The 19,294-nt window shown below is 51.3% G+C and overlaps 2 protein-coding genes across 4 annotated transcripts in view; one reads left to right on the top strand and one right to left on the bottom strand.

Moving 5' to 3' along the window:
* The window catches only part of RASSF4 (Ras association domain family member 4), a 31,379-nt gene extending 12,294 nt beyond the window's left edge, over positions 1-19,085 (bottom strand). The window contains exons 1-3 of one of the 3 annotated variants that reach the window (XM_053583848.1): positions 18,987-19,085; positions 9,773-9,872; positions 8,648-8,723 (exon numbers count right to left, since the gene is read on the bottom strand). In XM_053583848.1, the coding sequence (XP_053439823.1) occupies positions 8,648-8,723; positions 9,773-9,834 (138 nt within the window). In that variant the 5' untranslated portion in view covers positions 9,835-9,872; positions 18,987-19,085. The remainder of the gene's footprint in view (positions 1-8,647; positions 8,724-9,772; positions 9,873-18,986) is intronic. The other 2 variants (XM_053583849.1, XM_053583850.1) reach the window with 2 other exon arrangements.
* DEPP1 (DEPP autophagy regulator 1) lies at positions 2,203-4,249 on the top strand. The gene is given in 2 exon segments (XM_053583853.1): positions 2,203-2,582; positions 3,258-4,249. A coding segment is annotated over 1 exon segment (627 nt). The 5' UTR covers positions 2,203-2,582; positions 3,258-3,259; the 3' UTR covers positions 3,887-4,249.
* Positions 19,086-19,294: the final 209 nt, after the last annotated feature.

The raw sequence follows: 19,294 nt of genomic DNA, 5'->3' as shown, positions 1-19,294 counted from the left end.
CCAGTCTACTTCAACATTGGTCTTTTTGACAATGAACTTTAAACATCATTCTCCCATCACTATCTCAACCAACATTTTATTTTACTATTTATTTATTTTTCATTGTGTTAAGAATGTATGGCGTGAGACTTACCCTCAAAACAAATTTTTGAAGTGCACAACACAGTGTTGTTCTCTGAAGGCACAGTGCGGTCCCGCAGTCTCTCGTGTAACAGAAACTTTAGACCCTTGGAACAGCAGTTGTCCATTCCCCCTCACCCAGCCCCTGGCAACTACCATCCTAGCCTGTGCTCATGCGAGTTTTAGATTAGATTGCTCAGACAAGTGGAATCACGCAGTATTTCTGATGAACATTTTAGATTCACAAATTTCGGTTCTCACTCCTTGTTGGCACCGGAGGACTGGTGAGAATGGGGACCCCACGGAAACTTCCCTATCTCCCCGGCAGCAACTATTCTGCTATCCATGGAGACAATTATTGTAATATCATCAAAAATACACAAATAGCTTTCTGAGATGACCTTGCACTACTTGCTAAAAAAAAGAAAACAAGAAATGTGAGCTATTTTTGAGGTCCACTGATGTTACCCAGGCACAGATGTGTAACTAAGCTCCCTATAAAGGACAGGCTGGCGGGGTCTATGGAGTTAAAAGTCATTTAGGAGAATAAGAAGACCACAGGTTGCATTCAGTTCTTCCGTCCTGGCCTCAGGAGACAGTCCTGCCCCATCCAGGAACATCTCTGCATGTAGGGATGGCTCATTCATTCATGGAGACCAGCTGCCCTCCAGCCGCACCCTGGACTGTGGGCCCAGGGAGGTAAAGCAGGTGCAGCCTGGTCATAGGGACTCATGCTTGGACTCCAGAGGGTCCATGAGGTATGTTCCTGGGGAAAGTACTGTGTGGTGGGTCAGGGGAGATGATTACAGGTGGACAGACAGGCAGTGTGAGCAAGTGGTCCTGACAGTGGGACCTGCCTGAACAAAGGCCAAGGCAGGAAAACAGCAGGTAGGTCAGTCTGGAGAAAGCCCAGGAACACTGAAAAAGCCAGGTGGTTGTTGGCACCTTGGCAAGTGCTCACTGCTACTCAAGACCAGAAGAGACTTCTGAGGGGAGGGTGAGTGAGATTAATCGTCCTCTGTGTGAGGGGCAGCCCAGATGACAGGCAGAGGAGGAAAGCCATCTCACTCCAGGGCAAGAGAGGGGGCAGCTAGGGCAGGGGCAGTGGGCTGGAACACGCCAAGACCCGGCCTTCAGAGACTCCAGAGGAGGAAGACTCTGGGGGCCTTTTGGTGAAGGCGGAGACAGAAATACTGAGGCAGAGACAGGGGTTGCCTCCAAGGTCAGGGGACTGATTGTGTTAGGGATGGGCTGACTTAATGTGACTCAGGCTGGGTGTCCCTGCACGGTCTGTGTGTGTGTCCCCATCATGCCCTGTACCACCTCGTGCCCACTCAGCAATGTCCTCTTTGCCCCTCAGAGAACCCAGTGTCCATCCTGAGGCCGACTGACCCTCCCCTTACATGGGGTAGTCATGCAGGCCCCTTGCCCAATCTACCTGGACTGCGCACTCACCCAGTTTCTCTGCTCCAATGTCCCTTCTTAGCGAAGAAACACCTGACCACTCTACCTACAGCAGAAGCCTGTCACCCTGTCCCACTGCCTGACTGCACTTTCCTTTGCAGTTGTCATCAGCACCCATCCATTGATGGTTTGGCCCTCTCCCTCACTAGAACATGAACTCCTGGGTCCACATGTTTGGTCACTGGTGTGTTTGCTGTGCCTAGAACAGTCACTGGCACATAGTAGCACTGTCTGGTGACCAAGTAAGCACCACACCTGGCGGGAAGGTAGCAAGACCAGGACCAGGCCCCATGGCTGCCCTTGGTCCCTGTCAGAGATGGGTGTACCTTGTCTTTGACCAGGCCTAGGGAGCCCAGCCTCAGCCACCTCCAGGCTGGGGCCATGTATGGCTGATGTCTCTCATCAAGGTCACTTCCCTAGTGGACAAGGAACGGCCTTTGCAAGAATCAGCAAAAGGCCAGAGTGTCCTAGAGTAGTGAGGTGCTGGTGTGATTTCTGGTGCGGAATGCTTCCAGGCAGTGTGGCAGACCCCGGGGCCCAGTGAAGCCCCCTGCCTCTCCCAACCAGGAGTGCCCACCCTCCCTCACCCTCCCCTACCCTGCAGCATAAACATTTCTGAGCCTCCCACAGGCACAAGCACGGTCCAGGCTGGCAGCTGGGCCAAGTCCCGCCCGCCAATCTGTTTTCCTCAGAGAGCCTTCCTGAACACTGCTATTTTTAGCCCTCATGACAATAATTGATGGCTAGTGGAAAGGTATAAAAGCAGCAGCCAGGCCTCGAAGTTTGCCGGACAGATCAGGGAAGAGCCTTCCACTGTGAATGGTGGCCCTCGGCACATCGTCCTTGCTGTCCTCTTCCCAGTGATCCCCCACTGGACACTGGGCTCTGGCTGCCAGAAGTCCCACCCTTCTTCTGAGAGCTTCCCAGGGGCTTCCTTTGGACTGAACCATCCTTGCTTGTCCAGCCTCCTGGCCACCCTCCGACCCCCTCATCTACAGGTAAGAGGAACAACTGCCTCTGGTTTGAGACAAAATAAGGGCTTTATTTTTTATTTTTATTTTTTTTGAGATAGAGTCTCCCTTTGTTGCCCTTGGTAGAGTGCTGAGGCGTCACAGTTCACAGCAACCTCAAACTCTTGGGCTCAAGCAACAGGGCTTTATCTTTGAGAGCAATTTTCAGCCTGGAGTTGTACAATCTCTCCAGGGCAGATCAGGCCGATGTGCTTTGCAGAGGGCTTTGCATTTACAAGGGATTGAGGTGTTATTCCAAGTGTTATTCCCCCTGCTGGGCAGGTGTTTACAACCCTGTGTTATGGATGGGGATGCAGGGCCTTGGAGAGGGGGCCTTGCCAAGGGTGCCAGGGTGAGTACGTGGCAGATCCTGGTTTTAAACCCAGGTTCCCTCTGATCCTGAGTTTATTAGGTTGGGTTCTCTTATTTGTGTAAACTCTGAAACAATAGTAATAATAAAGTCTTAAGCCCGTGAGTTTTTAATGTTATTAGGAAGGAAGAGCCTGGGAGTCCGAGCCCTGGTCTTAGCTCAGTAGACTGCAAACTGCTTTCAGGACGGCCCCAGATGAGTGAGGTCACACTATAGGGAGAGTCAGGAGGGCACAGCAGGCTCTCACCCCTGTCCTCTGTTGACCAGCAGGTCTCTGTGTTCTCTTACCACAGTGATGAGGTCCCGGCATCTGCTTTCTGTGCCCTACCTGCCCACAATTCGGGAGACCACAGAGGAGACGCTGTCTGGTGGGCCTGGGCTGGAGTCCCCAGCCTCCCCCACCCTGGATGACTATGTGAGGTCCATCTGTCAGCTGGCACAGCCTACCTCTGTGCTGGATGAGGCCACAATCCTGGGCTGACCCAGGACATCCCACCAGCTGGGCCAGGCTCTCGAGAAGAGCTGCCTTGCCACATCCCTACAGGACATCACTGCCCACTTCAGCGGCCAGCATCCCACACTGCCAGAAGCTGACACTGTTGACCCCCTGGACTGGCTCTTTGGGGAGTCCCAGAAAGAGTGGTCAAGTCCGAAGAACCTGTCGAGGAGGACCAGGCCCTGTGCTGGCTCTTGGGGTCTGCAAAGACAGATGGACAATGGCAAGGCCAGGGGGGGCCCCAAAGGGAGGCTCTGTGAAGCCAGGGCACCTGGGCACCCTCTGGCACAACCACGACGGGACTCACACCTAATGAGTCAGACTTATGGGCAGCCTGGCCAGGCCATGGCCTCTCCACGCAACCCCCGCCCCAGCAGTGTCCTCAGAACTCTCTACTCTCTACTCCCGGTGATCCACGAACTCTGAACCCTCCCCAATAAAGACTTCCGTAAAGAGCATGCTGGGTTCGCATCTACTTCCCCTCCCTCCATGGTGGACACTGTACCTCAGGGGTCTGTAGAGGGCTTTGTATTTTAAAGGAATTGAGGTGTTATTCCATATGTTCCCCACGACAACCCTGTCAGGCAGGTGTTTATAACCCTCTGTTATGGATGGGAAACACATTTGTGGGAGGGAAATACTTTTCTGTATGGGCTGCCTGCTTTGGTAATTCACATTGACCTCCCCCGCAGCACACTATGAATAGTGGTAACAGTGTGTCTCACATGAGATGTTATTGTCTCATTTCTCTGTTCTTTACTGGCTGTTCACTTTGAATAAGTTTCTTAACATCTCTGTTCCTCAGTTTTCTCATGGGTAAAGTGGGGCTAATTGCTGGGACCTGCCCCCCAGGCCATCTTGATGAGTAAATGCATGCTCACAGCACATACATGGTATTGTTTACAGGTGAGAAGAGCAAGGTTAAGGGTATGGTGGTATTGGGGGGTGGGGAGGTCCCAGCCACTGCAAGTGGTTTCAGAGCAAAGTTCCCAAGTCAGCCTCTTGGCCACCACCCTCAAAGCCTATGTTCTGTGAAGCCCAAGAGAAAACATGGAGTTTCAGCAAAGGCACTACTGTGTCCTGGGGGACCTGTCATCTGGGTACACCCAGGACCCTCTGCTGGCTCCAACTCACAAGTCCTGTGGTGGCATTGAGAGAATTCTCTATGCTGAGGAACTAGACTGAAATGGTACCACTCAGCCGACAAGGTGGCAAGTGCCTGGACTTGCTGGCTCATCTCCACTGCCCCCACCCACTCACCTGGGGGCCTCAATGCAAGGTCAGGCTCCCACTTGAGGGCTGAAGAGTGGGGCACTGCCCAGCCGCCTGCACCAAGCAAGCGCAGATGTCTCAAGGCCAAGGTCAGCTCTAGGCCACCTGTAGACGGGAGAACTCCAGTTCCTGGACCAGTATGGAAAGCAATGAGGTGAAGGTGGAGAGCAGAGGAGGGAGGGAGGATTTCCTTTCTCAGAGAGATAGGGTGGCCTTAGGGAACTGCAAAGACTGAGGCCTGAGAGCCTATCACCCTGCTGTCTTGAGCCAGGCTGGTGCTTCTGGCTCTGGTCAGGCAGGAAGGAACAGAGAGAGATGGGAGGAGGAGGACAGAGCTGCCAGCCCTCGGCAGGCTGAGTCTCCTCCACCTCCCTGCTCTGTTAACTATCAGTCTATCTTCTTTCTTTTTTGTGGCTCTTTATAATTGCTTTGGACCTGCTCAGTCTGTTCTCTGTTATGTGTGTTTTCTAGGGAGATGGGATAGAAACCACACATTAAAAAGAAAAGTTTCAATGGTGGGACCACACCTCTGGAGCATATGGCAAAAGTACAAGTCAAATCCATCAAGTGTAGAACACAAATGTCTTAATACTGTGATTAAGTGAATGAGGTGAAAGCTATGTTAATTAGTAGGATGTAAGCACTCCAATTTATACAAATAATCAACACATTGAATCCCACAAAGGCATAAATGTATTCATGATCTATGTACATACGACTTAATAAAAAAAAGTGTCAGACAAATAATTTACTTAATTTTTTCATCTACAGAATGGGATGCTACCATCTGCCACAGCTTCCAGACTATGGGGAAACTGCAAATGAACTTGGAGATGCAGCTATGGGCAGTGTGTACAAATGTTTGTATATATCACAACCGGGTGTGTCTCTTTGGTGGCCTCAAACATTTAGGTTCCTGACCTCCGACCAATGTATCTGGGGCAGCCTTTAGCCTGACCTTCCTGAGGAGGGATGGGGAGGGCTGACCTACCCTATCGTGCGCGGCTGGTGCGGAGGCAGCCGGGTTTGCTGAGTGCAGCGTCTCTGCAGCCTGCCTGCCAAGCTGTCAGAGACAGCAAGAGACCCTTGTGTAGCAACTAGGATGACATCAGCCTACTGCCTGTGCTCAGAGCCAGGCTGCTGGGGGAAGTCAGGCAGGGTGAGGAGACCCGCTCTGGGGTTCCCTGCTAATATCCCCTCGTGTAAAAGAAGTTGATGGTACCTTCAGCGGGTGCCCTCCACCCAACTGAATAAAGGCTTAGGTGAGGGGCTTCTGGCCGTGTCCTAAGCTCCTGAGGACAGAACAATCCAGCAGAGTTCGTGATTGCCCCCTACACTTAGTCCTCCTGGTGGGGGACTTGAAGGAGCGTCACTTCCAACCCCCACTCGCCGCAGGGAGGGTGTGGGAGACACCAGGCTCCGCCCAGAGGGGCAGCCTAGTAAGCATAGATGTCCAAGGTATTGGGGGTCTGCCAGGCTTTAACAGAGCTGAGGGAGAGGCCCCCCCCGGGGGAAAATCCCAGCTTCCCTCACCCCTGGCGAAACAGAATCCCTAGGTCAAGGGAAGCACCTTCCAGTCCTGCTCGCTCTGGTCAGAGGACCTGGGGCTGAACGGCAGGCCGAGCGTGGTGGCGCTCACAGCCACCAGGGGGAGCCCCCGAGCCCCCCAGGGCCGGGCCAGGCCGGTGCAACAGGTGCACGCCCACCCCAGAAGGGTCCTGCTGCCGCTGGCTCGCACTGTTAGTCCGAAGGATAGTTTTCCACACTAGCATTTCCAGGTGGTCCCTTTTTCTTTTAAGATAACAACCAGCCTGGTTAAAACCCTTTGCCATCTTCGAAAGGCACCGATTGCACCATGTGGTCTTTTGTAATACAAGCATAAACCTTACCCAAAGGCAAGGTTTGCAATAAAGTCAGCCCAGCCCTCAGGTGAGAGGGGGAAGCCCTCCGCTGCCCTCAGGTAGCTGGGAGAAGGGTGAAACGCTTGCCCCTGTCCTCCTTCTGCAGACACTGGATGAGACAGTGGAGGAGAAGCTGCCCCCAACGGCAGCTCAGGCTGTAGTTTCTGCGGGAAGGCCGGGTCCCAACAGGGAGGAGGCTCTCTTCCAGGGCTTGGTGGCTCTGAGTGTACAGTGGGTGGAGAGTCCCTTACAAGTCTGAGGGCACCTTAGCTTGGGGATTAACGATGACAAACAGCTCCTCTGCTCAGGAATACTCAAATAGAGATCTTCCCCGTCCCCCCACCAAGACCTCCAAAGCTTAATGATGGAAATGGTGTTGCAGTATTTATGCTCAGACCTTGGAGCCATGCGGGCATCTTTCATTTACCGCAATGTGGCCTTGGACAACAGACTTAAACTCTGAATTGCTTGGAGAATGAACGTTCCTACATTGTAAAATTCTTAAATAAAGGGAAAAAGGACCTGATGCATTAGAGACTTCCGAGGAGTTGTTAGTGCCTCTTGTCTGCCCAGACCTTGGGACCTGTGGTGCCTGAGGAGAGACCTACCTGAGACAGCCCTGCCTCTGAAGCAGGTGCCTGGCACTGTAGAGTGCCCAGAGGCCCAGAAGGTCCCAGGTCTGCAATTTTCAAAATGGTGGGTAGGTCCCAAGGGCTGTGGTGCCCCAGGAGCCAGCTGTGCCTACCTTATCCGAAATCTGCTGCCTAGGCCTGCAGCCTCATTTTTATGGTGGTTTCCACCCCTTAAAAGTCATTCCCTTCCTCGAGCTGGCACCCCCATGGCCATCAGGGCTGTAGAAGTTTCCAGAAAGGTATTTTCTGATTCCATGGAAATCAGGTCACATCCTCACTCCCTCTTTAGGAAGAGGAACATGAAAATCCCCCTGTGGGTAACTCCCTACCTTTGCAGGCTGTCAAGAACACCTCTTCCAGGCTTTGGAGCTCCCTGCTTCTCTATGTGGGCTGTCCACACACGCAAACACAGGGCCCAGGCTCGGGGCTTCCCAGCCCCAATCCCCACGCAGCCCTTCCTACAGAGGGGATTATCTTGGGGAATCCCAAGTGCCAAGAACAAGCTCTTACTAATGGTTCTCAAGTCTGACCTTCCACTAGATGCCCTGAGGCCTTGTTAAAACAGAGACACTGGCAGCCAGCAGTTTCTGATTATGTGGCCTTGAACCAAAGACTTAAACTCCAAAAGCCTAAGAGTTTCTGATTCAGCAGGCCTGGGGAAGAGGGGTGGTAGAAATTTGCATTTCTAGTCAACTCCCAGGTGATGCTCATGCAAGGACCAAACACAGAGAACCACCAGGGTCTTAGATCAACCCCTGAAGAACAGCAGCCGAGCTGCACTGCCCACCACACCCCACACATCCACCACGAGTTCTGAAGGGTGTGCCACATCCTCAGCAGCACAGATCAAAGCCCCTCTGACCCTATCTGCCACCCCTTCTCTCCTTGTCCCTGCTGCCTCATGATATCTAGCTTTTTTGAAAAATTGGAAAGGGTCTGGTTCTACTGGGCCCACATTCCTACACAGCAGCGATTGGTTTGATCCGATGGGCAGCTGCAACCTTCGGTGGGGACCACCCCTCATGCCCGCCCTGCCTAGCCCTTCAGCATCATCTGAGCTTGTAACCCTGCAGCCCCATACTTCACCTTACAGCTGAGGGCACTAAGGACCAGGGGACACAGATGAGCCTGTCCGGGCACACAGCTGGGTTGGTGGGGAACAGAAAGGGACCAACGCCTCCACTACACCCTCTGCCGAGTGCTGTAATGGATAAAGAGCATGAGTGATGAGGGTGACCACATAATTTATTCTCTAAACCAGGTCACTACTAAGAGTGAAGGGGATAGTCTTAATAATTACCCTGAAACAGGTGTAAGCCAGGACTGTCTTCAGCAAACTGGGATAAATGGTGGCCCCATGGATAAGAAAGAACAGGCCTTACCTCTCTGTGTCTCAGTTGAAAGCTTTTGCCCTCATGGTAGCAGTTGTAGGTTTTCAGTAGGCTCAAGAGCTCTGACCTGAAAAGGCAGAGACACACACATGCTCTTGGGGCGTGGCCAGGCTTTGGCTTCCCTGGCCTTGGTTTCTTCATTTGCTAAAGGAGCACAATAGCACAGGTCTTGCCAGCCACATAAAAGCAGAAGAGAGGCCAGACCATGCTTGCCTGACACACCCAGTTTATCTTCCAGAGGTTTCAAATCTGGGCCCTGGTGGGAGGCATGGAGAGGGGGCTGAGTAGGAAGTGAGACTCCTGGGACGGGCCATATGACCTGTGTGTGCTGGCACTTTGTCACTCTTACATATGGGAGTCCCTGACAGCCTCCCTGACCTTTACCTCTGAGTCATAAGCTCAGCGTAAATTCCCTGGGCTTGGATTCTTGGCATATGAAAGACTTGCTTTCCCCCTACATTACTTCCTATAAGGGCCTGGTGTGGCTTCTATAAGGGCACCTGCTTCTCCCCCATCCTGACTTTAAGAGTACCATCCTGAAGGCCATAGAGAGGACCACTTTGCCCAAACACTTTCTCCCAGCCTAGAAGGAGAGCCACAGTGCTCTGCCTGTGTGTAGGAGAGGAGCCAGGATAGCCCATGCACCAGGCTGGGCTCTGCAGGGCAGCACAGGACAGCAGATGTGAGTGTGAGCCAAAGTGGTAATTTTCAATCTTCTAGTACGTATTAAAAGGGAAAATGAAATAGATGAAATTATTAATAGTATTAACAATACATTTTAGTGAATGCAATAAATCTAAATTATTATCCTGTCAACATGGGATCCATATAAAAATTATTCATGAGGTCTGTACATTCTTTTGTACAAAGTATTTGCCTTCAGGAGAATCTTTTCTATGAACTATACCTCCTAGCCAATGGTTACATGTGGCTTGTGGCTCCCTTACTGGACAGGCTCAAAAAAAAAAACAAAAACAAAAAAAGTACTCCATCACTGTCCCCCAGGACATGGCATCAGTGAAAAAGTTCTCCAGCCCTCCTCCAAACTCCTCCACCCCACAAGGAAATGGCAGGGGTGACCCACCCCCATCCCACTGTGTGCACACCAAGGCTTACTTCTGAATGGATTTGCTATCGCTGATGGGCACTTGAGTAGTGGACGGACAATCTTCCTTCATCTTCTCCTCCTCTTGTCTGCAGACCCGGAAGTTACCTGCTGGAAGACACGGAAGGGCATGCAGACAGGTGAGCAGGCTGTAGTGTGTCCAGCAACGCGCACCTGCAGCCGGTACAGACGCCCTTGGTCTCCACATTATACCCACCTGGGCACAGGCCCAGAACCCCATGGCCACATGTCAGCCAAGGTCAGAGCTGGTTGGGCAAAGTCAGAACTGCTAAGCCGATGATACTGGTCTTAGCAGCCCCCAACCCTGGGAGATTATCCATAATCCCCAGAAATGTAAATCAGTTTCCTTAAGATCTCAGACCACATGCTTTCTTCCCTTAGCTGGAACCCTTCGAAGATGGCTTTTCTGCCTTCATTTCTGCCTGGCTGCTACTCCGATCCTTGAAAGTGGCCCTGGGCCTCTCTTTTCCCTTCCTGCTGAGCTGAGTAGTGGCCCTGTCACTGCCTGTCACAGCTCATCTGGGCCAGCTCTCAGTGGTGGGCTAGCTGGTCCCACGTTCACTACATGCTGGACACTGCTGGGTATTTTCTATAAACTTTCTAGTCTTTACAACAACACTGTGAGGTTAAATATCATCCTATTTCCATTTTATGGGTAAGAAAACAGGGACAGAAGTTAAGCACTTTGCCCAAGATTACTTGGCAAGTAAGCTGCAAAGCAACTGTCTGAGTGCAAGATTTGAACCCTGATTCTGGTTTCCTAACCCCTTTGCTGTGTTGATCTCAGGCAGTGACTAAAGTCCCCATACTTTCTTCCCTCATCTGTGCAATGGGTGATCCCTAGCCTACAGGATGGCTTGTGGACTCACACGTGAAACTGTCTACATCTCTTTCCAGTCAATATAATCAACAGGTTTGAGGAGTCTCTCAAGCTCTCCCCAGGCTTCTTTCATGGAGGGCAAATCCCCCAGAGCTTTCTCTATCCTGCTGGCAGCTTCTGCACACGTCCCTGCTCCTCTTGTGCCCCATGTTGTTCTGGCCGAGGACACTCTTTCAAGGCTCCTACGAGCTAGGCAGCGAGGCAAAGCTTCACACACACACACAAACACACACACAATCTCTCTCTCCAGTGCTGACCCTGCTTCCCCGTCTCATACCCCAAGTTGCAGCTAAGGGTCTAAGGGGTTACATGGGGAGGTGACACAGCCTGGGTGCATAGTGTGAGCTTTCCACTACAGAGGTCAGCTCATTCACAATCCCCCCCACGTCTGTTCACACACAACTGGCTTGCCACGTCTTCCTGAGCCTGTGGGTGTGCAATTGTTACAAAGGGCCCAAGATCAGGCCCAACTACTGTTGTATTCTTTTCATGTCCTGGGAGCCCATCACTGCAGAGCACTGTGTCTCCTCCAGCACTGACTGCGGCAACTCCAATCCTCCTTCCCTCCTTGACTGACACCCACAAACCGAAGAAGCCTCCAGTCTGACTTGGCACTGGCCCTGAGTTTGATTTCAGAAGCAGGGGAGAGAATGGCTGGCAGAAAGAAGGGGAAGGATCTGAGGGAGGTGGGCTTCCCAGAGACCCCAGGACCATCCTATAAATACCTCCCCTCTGTTATGTTCTAGGGGAAGTCATGTCAGAGCCTGGAGAGAGGCCAAGTCACCAGGGACACAGGGCCATAGCCCCATGGGGCCTGGAACTGGGGACTGCTTGCCACATTCTTCTCAACCAGGCAACAGGGATTTCTCAATGGTAAAGTTTCTGTTCCTCAGCATCTCAGCCTGCCTGTGGAAGTGACCTGTTGGCTCCCTCTCTGGATGGTTGCTCTAGCCCAGTGGAAGCCGTGGGGCTGGGCTTCTTAGTGGGTACCGTTAGTGTGCACCCATAGCACGACGATGTCTGGCTTTAAGCCAGCTCATTATGGGAAGGGTTGGATTAACCCTGAGATGATAGGAGGTGACTCTTCTCTGGCCTTCCTCTCGTCCAGTTTTGACCCCACTTCCTGCTCCAAGCCCTAGCTCTGCTGAGCTGCTCACAGCTTCCCTAACCGGCTCTCCGCTCTTTCCTTCCTTAGGCCTTTTGTAGTGCTGTTCTCTATTCAGAACCCAGGCTCCTCCTCCTCCAAGGCTCTGACTTTAGCTCTTCCTGGAAAGTCTTGCCAGGGAAGCCCCCGTTCAATGTCCTGGCAGCCTCTCCTCCTGGCTCTCTGCTGTGTGGCCAGTGTCTTGTTTTGACTCCCCCAGAATAGGAGCACTGCCAGAGGCTGCCTTTCTGCTTTGTCTCACATAGGCTGCTCCAAGCTCAAGCCTGGAAAGTCAGAGGAAGTCTGTAAATGGGTTGTTAAATTACCGAATGGACAAGAAGCAGCACGGCCTCCTCCAAACGTCCACATTTCAGAGTTGTGTACAGACAGCAGGAACAAAAAGTGTAAAAGTCTCCAGAGGCCAAGGAAATGATCAGCTGAGAGACACTGGCCACAGATCCTTGGAGAGTTGAGGGACACATTCCTCTTCTAAAGCGGCAGCTCTTCTGGTGTTTCATAAGAAGCCAGAAATCTGGACTTTTACAGGCTTTCACTGCTTAAAGTTGGGTGACTGTGGCAGAGATGTTACCTTCCAGGGCCTTCCCCAGTCCCCTGCTGCTAGCTGAGGCCATGGGCCTAATTCTGACCATTGCGCCACAGACAGAAGTTCTTTGAGTCACTTCCAGGCCAGCATATTTATGAGGCACTGTGCAACTCTCCAGCCCACCTGTTCCCTGCTGTGGAGACTCAGAAGACCACATGTTCCAGTTGCTCATGGTCAGCCTGGGTTCCAGAGTGACCCTGTGGACCAAGCCTTCTGCCAGCCTACACTGCACATGGACTGGGAAAGAGAAATAAGCATCTGCCATGATCAGTCACTGACATTTCTGGGACTTGTTACTGCAGCAAAGTCCAGTTTATTGACTTACTCAGTAAATAATTCAATTAAAACAACATATGCATACACGTTTTAAGAAAGGAAAAACTGTATTAAATTTGTAATACTCAATATATGCTGCTGATGAAAAATGAATATAGTCATGTTGAACACCTCTTATAATTGCAGAAGTCAAACGTGACTTGAGTATTACAGTTGTAATAAAGCTTTTTCCTTTCTTAAAATGTGTATACATTTTCTTGGTACTTTCTGTAGATTTAAATGTGGTAGGAATACCTATAATTGCAATTCCTCATAAGTCAAACAATGGTTACTTATTTTTAAAATTTTTTTAGAGACAGGGTCATGCTCTGTTACCCAGGCTAGAGTGCTGTAATCATAGCTCACAGCAACCTCAAACTCCTGGACTCAGGTGATCCTCCCTGCTCAGTCTCCCAAGTATCTGGGACTACAGGTGCATGCCATCAGGCCTGTTAATTTTTTAAAAAGAAATTTGTAGAGAGAGGTTCTTGCTCTATTGCCCAAGCGGGTCTCAAATGACTAGCCTCAAGTGATCCTCCTACCTTAGGCCTCCCAAAGTGCTAGGATTAGAAGTATGAGTCATCACACCTGGCCATGGTTACTTGTTAATAGGTGATGCTTCCTAAAGAGCTCTGGGCTGCTTTAGTTGCATGCCTTCTGGACCTTAATTTTCTCATCTGTGCAATAAGAATATTGACCTCCAATGAGTTTGAAATTTTCTTAGCTATAGAACTCTTTGTTCAGATGGAAAATTCATACAAATGAGTTTAAAGGAGGTCGCTCTGGTTGATAGTGAGGTGGGTGTTTGAGAGCCTCCCTTGCCAGACTCTGGGCAATACTATTTGGAAAGCACTGTCCTTCCTGGTGGGCCTTTAGAAGTACTTTAACCTGAGTGTCTGCTTATTTATGTCACAGTTAGGGGAAGCCACTCAGAGGAGGAAACCAGGAGGAAAGCAAAGGATGGCAGATGCCAATGTGAAGAGAGAAAGGGAAGGTGGGCTTTGGGGTAGACAGCTAGACATGGCAGGGACAGAGATCTGAGGGGAGAGTGGGGTGGGGGGAGGGCTGGTGAGCAAGACTAGAGGAGGTGAAGAAAGACCTACTTCAGCAGAGCAGAGCTCTTCCCCTTTGCTGGGCTGTGTCCTGAGACTTAGAGGGTGGGGGCTTCAGCTCTATAGAAAGATGGTCTCTGCTTGAGAGAACCACATGTTTCTGTGCTCTGATAGTCTTCAGCTGCATGGTCCTAAGTGTAGTCTCTCTAGTATTCAAATCCCTCCATCCCAGGTAGGCAATGCTCCACCTCCCTGAGCTTCAGAGTCTTCAGCTATGGCATCATTCATGGGGTCAGTCATAACACTCCAAATAGAAACCCTGAGTTTGTGTTTTGCTTCCTTTATCAGGCTTTCATTCATTTGCTGAATTACATTCATTCTGATCTCAGTGTCCTGTTGAGTCTTATAGTGGGCTGCACAGGTACCTGGGGGGCATCCTGAGACAGCTGTTAAATGAGAGAGCTTCGAGAGGGAACATTCACACCCCGACAAGAAAGTACAAGGAGCTTCTCTCCATATTGAGCAATTTCCTGATACTGCCTCTTCAACACTGAATCTCCTTGTGCACTGTGAGGGCCTTTGAGAACCTCTAATAGAGTATTTTTTAGCTATTTATGAACAATACAATCTTATCTTGAAATTAAATCTTAGGCAGAAGCCCAGTACACACGGATTTAAGCCCATGGATTAAAGGGAGGCTATTGGGGTGGAAGCTGGAGTTGGGAGAGGATGGGCTAGGGCTGGCCTGCGACCCAGGCACCATCTCAAAAGCACAGTGATAGATGCAGTTGGACAGGCCAGAGGGTCCTCCCCTCCCCCCGGCCCTGCTGCTCTGCTCTGGACAGTCCTGCCTTCTTTGTCCTGGCCTGTTCCCTTCCCCCATCCCCCAGGGCACATAGCTCAGGCCTCTGCCCTAGCTTCCCAGGCTGGAGGGCACTGTGTCCCCAATCAGGGCGCTTGGCTGCAGCTGGGGCCCTCTGTCCCCTGGAGGAGGCCCCTGGGCAGTGTGCCAGTCATGGCTACCTGTCTCCAGTGAATAAGCAGGGAATTGTGCTCACTTTCCACTTCAGTGGCTTCTCTGCCAGCATTGGGCAGAGAGCATACAGCCAGCACACAGCCTGCTATCACTGTTGAGAGACAAAGGCCACCGAGGCCCTGATAACTGCCAGGTGTGGACCATCACTTATTTTGTGGGACGTCACCACTGGGACCCAACTTCTATAGGTCAATGGTAAAAAGAGGAAAAGAAGCCTAACAAAGTGGGCCTTTCATGAAGAAAGACTATGTGCTACCCCACTTTTGAATCTTACAATGTCTTATATAAAATGTGGCAAATAGATGGTGATGTCCTCACTCAGCAAAGTGAAAACGTATTGGCCTCCAAGTTAAAATATTCCAAACATGTCTGTGAAATCTGAGAGCTTGGTTACCTCCCTTCTAACATTTCCTAAAACTGTGACTTTTATTTTCTTATTTTGGCATGATATAAATTCAATAGGTGACAAAGTGACCTGGGAAGCAGAAGTGAGGAGGGCTTAGGTGTGGGGCACAGTGTGCTTGGGGAGGGCTGCAGGTGCGGTCATGCTGCCAGCATTCCTGGGAGCCTGAGCTCTGCTCCCTGGGAAGCCACTGGCTACAATTTTCACATGCCAGAAATGCCTACCAGAAGGGGCGGCAAGGTACTGACAACAATGAACCTTTCAAGGCACCCTCCTGGCACCTGTTAGCCAGCAAATGGCAGAAGCCTGGCCAGGGAGAAGCTTCAGTGCCTACTGGCACCAGATGCCTCTGACAGGGGGTCTAGCTGGACACTGGCCACCCCTTGGTAAGGCATCCTGGACACTGGCCACCCCTTGGTAAGGCATTTTTGTTGATTAAGCCAGCTGTTCATTTGTAGAGGGCAGGCAGCTGCCACTCCGACAACCCCCAACTGCCGTCCTCTCCAGTGTCTCCCCACCCTTACCCTAACTCCCTTGACTCAGCCACACCTGTCCCTGCACCAGTCCCAGTGCCAGTCCTGCCGGCTAGAAAGCCCAAGGAGGACTTTTTGACTCTATGTTCAGTCTACATGGAGGTGTGAAGGCCTGAGGGTTACAGGAGTGGACCTCCCCTCTACTCCCACCCCGGGTCCCAGCCTGCCTTTCAGTCCCCTGACTCCCCAGATACAGTTCTGGGCTCCCACTAATAGGTCTCCCTGAGTCTCTTCCAGCACCCAGGTTTCCCTGATGCCAGCCCCTCCCTCTGAAGAGCTGGCTGGAGAACTCCACGCACATCAAAAACCAGTCTGCCTCTCCAAGCTTCATGACAGCCTCAGCCCAGAGGCAGTGCCTCACTCTAACCCTGGCAGGTAGGACTTCTAGTTTTTGCCCTTGTTTAAGGTACAGCAACCTGGAGCAAGAAAGGCATTTCAACCCTCCTGCTCCCCTGTGAGTGTACATTCCCTGTCTCCCCAACTGGGCTCATCTCCTGTCTATGGAAGAGGGGGTCCATGGAAACAAGGATTCTCTCAGCTTGCCATACAGGTGCTGAGAAAGGCCACTGGTCATTCTCAACTGCGGCAGACCAAGAAGCCAACACAAACAGGTAGACCCTTGGATGCTGGGTGCCAGCTGCGCATAGCTGCTCTGGGCACTCTCCTTAGCCCACCCTTGCTGTCCACTGCCGGGGAGTGTGTGTCCTGTGAGACACAGTGGGTCTTAGACATTTTTGGATCATAGAGCCTTTTGGAATCTCTTAAAAGCTTAATGCCTTTTCCCCAGGAAAATGTGCATGTGTGTGCAGCTGTATGTACACACGCACACACACACAATTTGCACACCCCTGCGGGGGGATCAGGGAGCCTCCTTGTCCATGTCCTCCCAGATCCCAGGTTATGCTTCTCCAGTGAAATGTGTCACAGCAAGAAAAGGAAGGCAGGGGGCATTGCAGAGCAGAGCATGAATGACAATTTTGTTGTGGCCTCGAGCTGGTATGCCACCTTAGCACCAGCCTGTGCCACCTCTCAGACCTCAGGTTAGCCAGAGTTGGCTTGGCAGTTGTGCAGAGTGTCTTCAGGGCTCTTCCCAGCACTGCAGCTATGGGGCTGTTGCCCAAGGTCAGACGGGGCAAGGGGAGGTGGGTAGTGAACCTCTCCCTCAGCAGCATACCCTGCGGAAGACAGTCGGATAGCCAGAAAAGTAGAGCCATGGAACTGCAAGTTCCTCTTTGACAAAAATGAGAAAACTGCAGAAGCTTTGGGTAGTGCAGTCACTTTCTACTTGATTTTCATTTACTTTAAAACAATTTCAAATTATTTTCGTCAATGTACTCTGTGATAGGATAATCACCCATTCTTTGCAAGGCTCTGGGTTCATAGCTCTGCTCTGTGATTCCCTGGCTGTGTGATGCTGGGCAAGGTTCTTTCCTCCTCTGACCCTTGAGTTTCTCATTAATTAAATAAGTATAATTCTTGACCACTTTTGTGAAGCCTAATGAGATATGTAAGTTAGGCCTTGTATGGAGCTCACCTATAATAAATGAGCTCTCATTTCTGTTATTTTTGACATTGGGAATCAGAGGCTCTGGAGATGGGAATGTGGGATTCAAATAGAATTAGAGGCCTCCCCCTCCAGAAGTGAAGAAACAAGCTGAATTTATCCTTAAAGTCAGGACCCAGGTCTCTAGGGGCCCAGTCCAGAGGGTTTCTGGTAGACCCCATAGTCTGAGTCTCCCCTTCAGGCTTTGCATTTGCAGGATTTGAACTTTGACATATGTCCAAGTTCTGTTCTTGTTCTTTGTTCTTTGTCATGGTCTAGGTGGCCCCGACTCAGGGCGACCCTGGGGCTTAATTCTGCTCTTGACCTCCAGGACCTCCTGGAGCCTCATGGTGGAAATATAGGCCCATGTCCAGTTTCAGATAGACTTTGTGGCATCAACCTTACTTTCACTGTTGAGTCTTGGGCCACCAGGACTACACAGAGAGAATTATGACTAGAACTAATAAAAACAGACTCAACCTATACTGACTGCTGAAACACACCCTGGCAACTTTCAGAGATGTTTGGACCTAAGTTTATTAAGTTTCATTTTCTCTTCACTCCCTTCTTTTCCTCTCCTTTCCTCTTCCTCCTCCACTCCCCCTGCCCCCTTCTTCCCTAGCACCTGCAGCCCTGGTGACAGAAGCCCAGGATTCACTTAGAGGAACAGGAGGCAGAAAGATCTGCATTTACCTCTTAGTTCACCAATTCATTTATAGCTTTTTTTGTTGTTTGCTTTTTTTATGGTTTCTGGCAATAAATCTGATTGGCACCTTAGTGTTATAGGTAGTTAAACTACAGCAAAGCTAGTGAAAAGTCTCTTCCATGAGCACAGTACATGGCTTTGTAGTCTAACTTGTTTGGGTTCAAATTCCAGAATCCCAGCCTTTATTTGCTGCATGACCTATTTAGTTCTATGTGAACTGAGGTTACCAAAGCTCTCTTCTTGCAGTGTTTGAAGAAAGCACTGTCCGTGGCCTGGTGCTGGTCCTCTTTCTCACAGGCTGTGCCAGATTAATGAAAGCACTGAGGCATCTTTTGAAAGCGGGTGGGGTGCAGGGCATAGAGACAGGAGCAGGGGAAGAGCAGGGCATCAGCAGGTGAGCTCCAGAGTTAGCGGTGAAGGGCAAGAGATCTGGAGGCACAGCAGGCCCTGGGTTCAAATCCTGACTCTCCACAAACTCATCCGGCTAAAGGTAGACGACTCTACTGTATCTTTCAGCCAGTTTTCATGTCTGAAAACGGGGATATTGTTACAGCACAGGGCCTGGCACAAGGCGAACCCTCCATAAACAGGCATCGTTAGAAAAGCCTCTCCTTCTGCTGTTACTTTGGCACTCTGGGAAATGAAGGAGCTTTGTTGCAGGTGCTCTAGGCTCTTTCCCCAACTCTGGAGCTAACATTGCTAGAAGACTGGCTAAGAACGGGGTGGATAAAGGTGTAGCCAACACCTGTCCTGCTTAGGTTTTAGCCCCGAAATTGTCTTCCCTGCGGAGGAGGTGCCAGGAGCAGTGCCCACTCTGGGCATTGGCCCGAGGCCTGCAAAGCGCCAGGCTGGCAGGGGAGGGAACCTTGCGCGTGGTGGCCGAAAGGCACAAGCGCTTAGGCTCCAGCCCTCTGCCCGGTGGCATTCCTGAGGTCGGAAGGTGCGCTCCGTGGACGGCCACGAACTCGCCTGCTAGTGCATCACTCACCGTCCAGCCATCGCACCGTCCAGAAGCCGCCGCATGTGCCGTGCCCTTGCCTGCACCGGAGCTGCTCCCGCAGCGCCTGCTGCCCGCTGTCTCTCAGGCTCGGGCCCACGCCACGCCCCTCACCCAGCATAGCCAATGGTGCCGTTTCTTCCTGCCCCACCCGGGCACGCCTCTCTTCCTGTACAGCCAATGGCACGGTCCGGTTCCCGTGCCATCAGCTTCAGTCCTCCTGGTGCAAAGGCAGGGTCTGGAGGCCGCTCGGTGCAGGAGCTGGGGCTGGGGCTGGGAAAGTGTGCGGTATCTGGCCG

The sequence above is a fragment of the Nycticebus coucang genome, chromosome 3 (assembly GCF_027406575.1).
Source record: "Nycticebus coucang isolate mNycCou1 chromosome 3, mNycCou1.pri, whole genome shotgun sequence".
Classification (NCBI taxonomy): Eukaryota; Metazoa; Chordata; class Mammalia; order Primates; family Lorisidae; genus Nycticebus; species Nycticebus coucang.
The sequence above is the reverse complement of the archived record's forward strand: the minus strand, read 5'-3'. Positions and strand labels throughout refer to the sequence as shown.